General features: G+C 36.4%; 1 protein-coding gene across 1 annotated transcript in view; it reads right to left on the bottom strand.

Annotated features, from left to right (window-relative positions):
- LOC146739171 (uncharacterized) overlaps positions 1-7,786 on the bottom strand; it is an 8,915-nt gene extending 1,129 nt beyond the window's left edge. The window contains exons 1-5 of the mRNA XM_085503428.1: positions 6,182-7,786; positions 5,798-5,848; positions 5,279-5,427; positions 4,872-4,979; positions 1-2,392 (exon numbers count right to left, since the gene is read on the bottom strand). The exon at positions 1-2,392 is cut by the window's left edge and continues 1,129 nt beyond it. Of these exons, the coding sequence (XP_085359554.1) occupies positions 4,899-4,979; positions 5,279-5,427; positions 5,798-5,848; positions 6,182-6,392 (492 nt within the window). The 5' untranslated portion in view covers positions 6,393-7,786 and the 3' untranslated portion in view covers positions 1-2,392; positions 4,872-4,898. The remainder of the gene's footprint in view (positions 2,393-4,871; positions 4,980-5,278; positions 5,428-5,797; positions 5,849-6,181) is intronic.
- Between the last annotated feature and the right edge of the window lie 1,499 nt (positions 7,787-9,285).

Here is a 9,285-nt window from a genome sequence, read left to right as displayed (position 1 = left end):
GTCTCCATCTATTGAATTCCAGTTTTGATGAAAAATTACAGTACATGATAACTTACTGAGGGCCCTGGGTCAAATACGTTCCCAGCTTGAAAGGCTGACCAATCTCCACGCAATTATGTCTAAAACAGTATTTTGGTAATCTTTATGTAGGTATATTTAAACAAAAATTTTCAAAATCTATTGTCGCTTTAAGAACCTGTCACTGTTTCTATAGTACCAGTTATCAGAAATTAATGAAGGTATGACCCAACTGCAAAGGTTACAACAACCTGCATAGATTTGACCACAATATCTGACAGTGTGAGATTCATTGCAATAACAATGAAGTGGCCTTAAGGTATAGATGCATGTTCGTGGGCACTTTGAGTGAATTATTTTTTTTTTGCTTTTTCTTACCCAGACAGTCTTGGCTAGATAATGTTAAAATTTTGGAGCATTGTCAATGCTGAAACACTCAAAAAAACGATTTTAAAATAGAGGGAACCGAGGCACACGTATGTGATTAAAAGTCCCGAAGTTTGTTTACGTTGCTTACAGTTGTAAATGATAAGTAAACAGTTTCACCCTTATCTCGCAACATGTCAACAACTTCTAGCCTGGCATATTGTTATATTACTAAATATTTTTGTTTTCACACATTTTTTTTCTCCCAAGGTATTTTAAAACTGAAGTATACAAAGTAAACATTTTTCGTTTTGCTGTAGAGATCACCCTGCTGATAGCATTGCAATGCAATGGATAAACACCATTGCTGAGCTGTATCGATAACTTGTCAATGGCATGCTCGTAAAATGCTTGGTTAATTAAAAATAAAAAAATACCCTGGAAATTACAGAAAAATTGCCAACAAGATTCTGTTTTTAAGCACCACGGAAAAATGAAGCACTCTGTGATGCCATCTTGGTTACCTCAATCGGAAACCCCTTGTCAGCTAGCATGCACCTGTAGCGATGTTGAAAAGTACATTGTATGTATGCTCTGCAACCTCTGGTACTAAGGCACTCTATAAATCGGGTACTTCCAGAGGTCAGGGTTCGTTTAATTTTTATCGACCCATCTCATCTTTAGTTGAATGAAACCTGTCTCGATTTACAATATTTTCCCTCCCATTTAGATTTTTTCTCACAGGCAGTTGACTGATTGAGTAGTAAAAACTGCAAATAGCCGTTGTGTAGCAAAATATTACGGCCCATTTCAAACTGGTCGTCTAACTTCGCATGGTCCATTTCACTGGAGATCACGAAAAACTGAGTCATACAATGTATTTTTTTAAGGTTTGAGGGAAAGTAAATTTAGACTCAATCCGCAATGTTTATATAACTGTATGAATATCTCATCAGCTTTACGTGATCCATTGTGCCCCTCACTCAGTGGAAATGATAACACGACACCGTGACAGTTTTCGCGCAAGGTGTTGACTCTGCAGACAATTTTACGTCCGTTTCCCTTGAATTGTAAATATTTTTATTTTATTTTTTATCTGACAATTGAACATCAGCAAGCATCGATGTATGATGGATTTTGGCATGTCGTTGTGATGCAATAGCCATTTTTGTAGACGATTAACGTCGTCACTTTCATAAAACAGGCATTATCTCTGTTCGTGTTTTCTGGTTAGTCACAGAGATTGGAAATTAATTAGCTCCCACAGTTTATGTTAGTTTGTCTTGAAATTCTCACACTATTTTGACAACAACCTATTATTGTTTTGAAAAAAGTTAAATACAGTGCATAATATGGAGATCCCGTCATTACTTTTTTCACCATGTTTCTTTTTGATTATTTATGTACAGCCTTGCTAAATCTTGCTAAACATTCAAAAAAGAAAATGTTTGTACCTGTTTTCTATAATTTAAAATCGTCTTTTGAGTATGTTCCACTATTCACAATACTGCGAAATTTTAACAATCTATAGCCAAGACTTTGGATAAAAAAAGCAAAAAAAAAAAAAAATTCACTCCCAAGTGCCCAAGAACCTGTATCTATACCTTAAATCATAATCCTGCTGGAACGATTCCCTTTCTATAAAAAGAGTTTAATACTACCATAGCCGAGCACCTGATGAGGTGAGATGTAGAATCAGGTGTGGTAGCAAATATGAACTGGCGGCTCTTTAGCAGTTCTTTTACAGTTTGATGTATACCACATTATTATATAACATCTGGCAGCAATAATAACAGAATTCATTTATCCTTCCGCCTCTTATGTACCGTAATCAAATTACGAACACAATCTTTTACATTTTTCCAGGACCTATGGCACAAAACTGGATTCTGTTGTAAACAACTACTGCAAGCAGCCTTTCCAGACATGTGTAGAAGTCTAATATCTTGCGAAAAATAATTTTTAACAGCCATCTGTTCTTCAACACTCCATATCTTATATTCTGCACCTAACACAAAAAGAAAATATCAAGTAAATCTACTGTTACAAAGTAACAAGGTAAATAGACAGCCGCAAATCAAAATCTGTTGCTGCAAAATTGTTTAGATTTTCAAAAAGAAGTTGTTTGAAATAATAGTTGAAAAATTGCCATCACTCAAAATCAAAACAAGGTGTATAAGTAATATCCTATGAGTAATTTCAAATTAAATGACATTTTCATATGTTGATTTTTTATGGTTTTGTAAATGACCACCAGTCAGTCAAACATAACAAAAACAAATCAACATGGATATGTAATAAATGATGTAATGCAATTTTAAAGTAAACCTTATATTTAATTATATTATAGCATTATCAATATCAGTGGATTTTATGATGTCAATGCAGCAGATTATTTGCAATAATGTATCCCATTATTGATCCCTGTACCATGGATTTGATTACAATGTAGTTTTCGAAAACGAATAAAGGAGAAACTATTTAAGAAGAGAAATTGCAAGCATCCTCGTTAGCTCTCTACGTTAAAGCACGCTCGGCTGAAGCATTTCATCTAGTAGGCATGCTTCTAGATTCTACGACTGATGCCGCTGTCATGTCCCTAATCGTGTCAATGAACTAAGGTTAACCCGGGGTGATTCAACCAAGCAGATGCTGCTATGTTTACAGAGTGTGAGTACAGAAAAATGAATAGTAGTACTACACTTATTTGTGAAACAAGATTGTTGTCAGGTGTCTTTTTTTTAGTCCCCGTTCGAACGAAGTCCGAAAACGGGGACTATCATTTTGGGTTAGTTCCATCCGTCCGTCCGTCCGTCCGTCCATTCCTATGTATGTACGTACGGAGCTATATCTCAAACACCAATTGACTGATTTCATTCAAACTTTACATGAAGACATAATATCTTACATATACGCGTCAAGTTACTTTATTATCGGAGCAAAAATGGGCGACTTGTGGCCATTTTGGATGTAAAATTTGCTATTTCTGATACCTAAACGTGTCTGCAGCAGTTTCTCAGAGATGACTGGGCCGATTTGGATCAAAGTTGGTATGATGATCATACATATTGGTTTGTAGTTGCACGTCATTTTTTTATCGTGATTCGAACAAATATGGCGGCCATCTTGTTTTTCATGGTACTCATGCTACTTTATCTTGAATGCAATGAATGTCTCTGTTTAAAGTTTGTACAGAGATAGTATACCAAGAGATACATCTGCACCAGCATGGTTTTTGTGATTCAATTCAATATGGCTGGCCGATGCCCAATTTTAATGTAAAAGCGCTAAATCGTCATTTTCACATGTCCGAGGCTGTTTCTCAAAGATGACTGGGTCGATTTGGATTAAACTTGGAATGATGATCATACACATTTGGTTATAGGTGCACGTCATACTTTTTTCGTGATTCAAACAAATATGGCGGCCATTTTGTTTTTCATGGTACCCATGCCTACTTTCCTATGAATGCAATGAATATTTCTGTTTAAATTTTGTACAAAAACAGTATACCAATAGATACATCAACACGAACATTATTTTTGTAATTTGATTCAATATGATTGTCCAAGTCTCATGTAAAAGCAATAAATCATATTTTTTTTACAAATCCATCTCCTATTAATGGTTTCAATCTAATCTCAATGACTTCATCAGCATCAAATTGATATGTCAAATCACAAAATTTTGGACGGGGACTGTGTCGTTAACAATGACTTGTTATTTATACAGCAAGATTAAAATCACTGTTTGTAGGATGGCTAACACCCACTAGCTTTCCAGCCATGTTCACTCACTCGCTACGCATTCGTTTGGCTTGAAGTATTCATCAAATCATGGGCCTCTCGTAGCATTTGAAAATAGCTATTACAGGACTGTCGCCAATAAAATCCACCTCAATGGTTTGAAAACACTTGCTGGATTGGGTAACAATACGACAACGTACATGTACCCATGGTACACACTCCTACGCACAGTCAATTCCGTCAGTCCATAGGCGGCGGTCTAGCATAGCATAGTGCAAGGTCGTGACGGACACCAAAAGTACTAGTCACTGTGTGCCGTTCACTCGGGCGACCACTACAATGCTACTCCACACCACACTGTGAATTATTTAATTACAAGAATATTTGATGGATAAAAACTAGTTTCTTTCTTAGTTTGCCATATGAGATTGTGAATACAATTTTCAGAAAGACATTTTAAATTATTCAGATTTACAGGCCAGTGACTGCGAAACAGTTCTGTTCACTGTGGATTTTTCTCGAAATTTTCCATTTTTTAGTGGCAGCAAATCCACTGATATTGAAAATGCTTCAAAAAATAACAATAATAAATTCTTTGTCAACTCATAATGGAGTGAGCTTTCGTCCATTATAGGTTGGCGGGTCGTTCATTATTGTTTAAATAGACATCATAAAGTCATAGTCTATGAGGTGCAATACACATTGAAATTTTGGCAGCTACATACTGAAACAGTTCCATACCTTGAGGCATCTGTCTGCTTTTTTTCTTTACACTAGATGAAGTCTGAGTGAAAAAAGCATCACTTTTGCCAGATGCCCTTCTTTTAGGATAAGCAAGCTCATGCTGAACTAAAAGGAAGAATCAAGTAAAATGTAAATGAAAAAGAAAGAAGAAAAATGAATCCTGCAATTCATAAAAAACTATATAGTATAATGTCCCCTATTGTATTAACAATTTAAACAAGATTTAATTTAGCTTTTATAATATTATCATTTCTATTTTTTAATTATATTATCTAGCACATGATAACTGTACAGCATGCTATAGTGTACACAAATTATTTCTTATCTAATTACAATGATGTACATGTGACACAGACTCAGTGAAGTAATTAATATAACTTTAAATTAATATAACTTTAAGTTACCTCTCTTTTTTGAGTGGCAGGATAGACAGCAGAATTGACAATATCATCAGAAAGTTCATTCCCATTCTTGAGATTCCTAAAACTGGATTCTAGTATCAAATACGGTTCTATCTTACATACAGCTGAATCTGCTGTTTTCTCAGTAGGTGCTGAAAAAATACCAGGTATAATGAAAGTAATAAAGATTCGGAAATGTACTGATCTGTGACAGTGTGTGCAAACACAGACGCTGTTCATGAAGAATAACGTAATGTAATAGTTTCATGGTTGGATTTTATTTCCCCTTTATAAAAAACAAGCCATGCATGGCACAGTCCCAGTTAGTTATCAAACTTAAGATGTATAGTTTTGTTTATAGTAATATAGTTGGAACATAAACATGTCAGAGATATGGATCCAGAAGCTGATGCTTAATTATGATTTTTTTAACACTGAAATGATTGACATTCAGCCACCTTGTTTCTAATCGTCAATCCATCCATAAATTCTTGATTTTCCAGTATTATAACTCTCACATACCTTCAGGAGTCTTGATATCAATCAGCACTGATTCTTCATCATCTGAAACCTCTGAAATAAACACACATATTGATGAAGCATACAATAGTAATGAGAAATTAATTTTTTTTTTGATGTAAGAACATCCATTTTTGTTTAGGCATAAATGTGATTTACGATAAAGTTAACAATTTTAGAATAACATTTAAAAATTTCAAAACTGCAGTTGAAAACCATTTTGCCAACCACAGGAACTGTGGCTTTGGCATAAATACAATTTCGAAATGACTTCATCCAATCAGAAATTACTTTCACGAATATAGGGCGGTAAAAAAGAACATACCATCACCACATTCATTGAAAATATTCTGGCATACATGTACGTTAAAGTAAATCCATACTTACCATTCAAGTCAATCTCTATGTCATCAAGTGATTTGTTCTTGTACTTTTCCACAGATCCTCTTTCACAAGCAAGTATAATTCTGCTGACTTTAGTGATCTGCAGGGTGTCTTGTGGGAGCCTATAAAACTTCCTATGAACTCTGATGTAATGACCCAAAAAACCAGCCAAAATTTCCTGTCCATTGTCTTTCAAGTTGAAAAGTTGAGACATAGTTGCAATTTGCTTTCTTAAGATTGGTTGAGTTGAAACATTCAGGGCAAGTCAAACCACATTTCTGTGCATATTTGTTCAAGCACATGGTAGCACGTATTGGATTCTCAAGCATAGTGAAGAACCAGATGTAGCTCATGTGTTGAGTTTTAAATCCAGAAATGCTGAAAGAAAATTGCTGTGGCAAAAGCTAACAAAGGAAATCATGCAAATAATGTTGAAGTACTCAAGGCAGGAAAGGGTTTTCTAATTCCCTTTAAAAGACCATCATATCAGATAGGTGCAACTAAATATGTTCCCTGTCCAGCCTGTTTGGGATATTTCATCCGAACTGAATTATGGAAATATCACAAATCATGTACAGTCTGGATGTTTCAAAAAGCACCACAGCAGGCATTTCATAATCGTATACAGCAAGTTGCCGGAATGTTGTCACCTCATAGTAAAAATGCTGGTATGGCTGAAATTTTTTTATCCCAAATGATTCAGGATGATGTGTCAATTACAGCAGGAAATGATGATCTGATTGTAGAATATGGCTACAGAGAATACATCAAAGTTGGTACTGCCTCTACCTGACATCAGTATGTCAAACAAAAGATGAGGGAACTAGCAAGACTACTTTTAGAGTTGAGGAAGCAGAGTAAAGAAGACTCTTGTTTAAGGGATTTTATTCATCCTACAAAATTTGATGCTGTAATCGAAGCTGCACAAATGAAGCTGGAAAACTATCTCTAGCGTTGATGTTGGGACATGCCTTGAAAAAGCGTGCTGCAATCTGTATAACTGATGCCATAAAGAGTGAAAATTCTAATATGGAAATAGCATATACAAGGTTCCTCAAGTTGTGTGAGATGCAGTGGGCTCAAAAAATTAGTTCTCATGCACTAAGCTCAAAGCTAGAACAAAAGAGAAACAAACGAAACGATCTACCATTAGTGGAAGATGTTGTAAGGATGAACAAATATCTGAAAAAAGCAGCACAATTATGAAAATCTTAAAGAAAACACCTGTAAAACGTCATGGAAGAAGCTAAGTGAAGTCACCCTCATACAGTTAATTATCTTCAATCGTCAAAGAAGTGGCGAGATGGAACGTATAACAATTACAGATTTCAGGGAATCTCGTGGAGCAAACATGGAAGAAGCATGTCATTTGTCGGATTGGGAGAAAGCCCTATGTCAGTTGTTTGAACGAGTTGAAATAAGAGGAAAAAGAGGTAGAAATGTTCCGGTCATTCTGACACACCATGTGAAAAATCAAGTCACATTGCTTATGGATAAGAGAGAGTCGGTTGGTGTTCTGAAAACCAATCTGTATGTGTTTGCCTGTCTCCAGGATTTAGAGAATCCAATACGTGCTACCATGTGCTTGAACAAATATGCACAGAAATGTGGGCGTGACATATTACCAGACGACACATCACCGGATGGAATCAGTCGCCAGTTAGCCAAGTCTCAAGTACCACGGTGTGACATATTACCAGACTGCACATCACAAAGAAAGCTATTTAATGAAATGTCTAGAAATAAAAGTTATGGTGAGGATTATGATGATCATGGAGCCTCTACATCTGAATCGTCGGATTGTGAGTCAGAGGTGTTTAACATTACACCCCAATTTCAGTCATTAAGCATTGGAAAAGATGTTGAAGAAAACAAATGTTCAAGTAATGTATGTGCTGTTTTGAAACCTGATACTTCATCATCCTCTCAAAAATAAGGCAACTGTATCTGAAACTTCATCTGTGTTGGTTCTTACAGCAAATAACACAAAGAAAAAAGGAAATGGGACAAATACCAGTATTGTGTGTACTGTATGAAGCCAGTTGCAAAGTTACCTAGGCATTTTGAAAGCAAGCATAGTGAAGAACCAGATGTAGCTCATGTGTTGAGTTTCAAATACAGAAGCGCTAAAAGAAAATTGCTGTGGCAAAAGCTAACAAACAAAGGAAATCATGCACATAATGTGGAAGTACTCAAGGCTAGAAAGGGTTTTTTAATTCCCTTTAAAAGACCATCATATCATATAGCTGCAACTGAATATGTTCCCTGTCCAGCCTGTTTAGGATATTTCATCCGAACTGAATTATGGAAACATCACAAATCATGTACAGCCATATTCTGAGTCAGTATTGTTCGTAAAAAACATTTGTTAATGGAGCAGCGTTCAAGTGACGATCAGTAACAATCTCAGCTAACGGGCTACTAATTTCATCGGATAATGTGTGGTCTGACGATATGTCACACTGTGGTACTTGACACTGGATTGACTGAGTGGTGATTCCATCAGGTGTTGTGTGGTTGGTATTACATCACATCCTGGTACTTGAGACTTGGCTAACTGACAACTGATTCCATCCGGTGAAATGCAGTCTGGTAATATGTCAGAACCAGGTACCTGAGACTTGGCTAACTGACAACTGATTCCATCCGGTGATGTGCGGTCTGGTATTGTGTCAGACCCAAATACCCGAGACTTGGCTACCTGACAACTGATTCCATCCGGTGATGTGTCGTCTGGTAATATGTCACACCCTGGTACTAGAGGCTTGCTTAACTGACAACTGATTCCATCCGGTGATGTGCGATCTGGTAATATGTCACACCCTAGTACTTGAGACTTGGCTAACTGACAACTGATTCCATCCGGTGATGTGTGGTCTGATAATATCTCACACCCTGGTACATGAGACTTGGCTAACTGACAACTGATTCCATCTGGTGATGTGTGGTCTGGTAATATGTCACACCCTGATACTTGAGAATTGGCTAACTGACAACTGATTCCGTCCTGTGACGTGCAGTCTGGTAATATGTCACACCTTGGTACTTGAGGCTTGGTTAACTGACAACTGATTCCATCAGGTGATGTGTGGTCTGGTAATATGTCA

This window comes from Saccoglossus kowalevskii, chromosome 9 (assembly GCF_978046115.1).
Source record: "Saccoglossus kowalevskii chromosome 9, keSacKowa6.1, whole genome shotgun sequence".
Taxonomy (NCBI): domain Eukaryota; kingdom Metazoa; phylum Hemichordata; class Enteropneusta; family Harrimaniidae; genus Saccoglossus; species Saccoglossus kowalevskii.
This window is presented reverse-complemented; position numbering and strand designations above follow the sequence as displayed.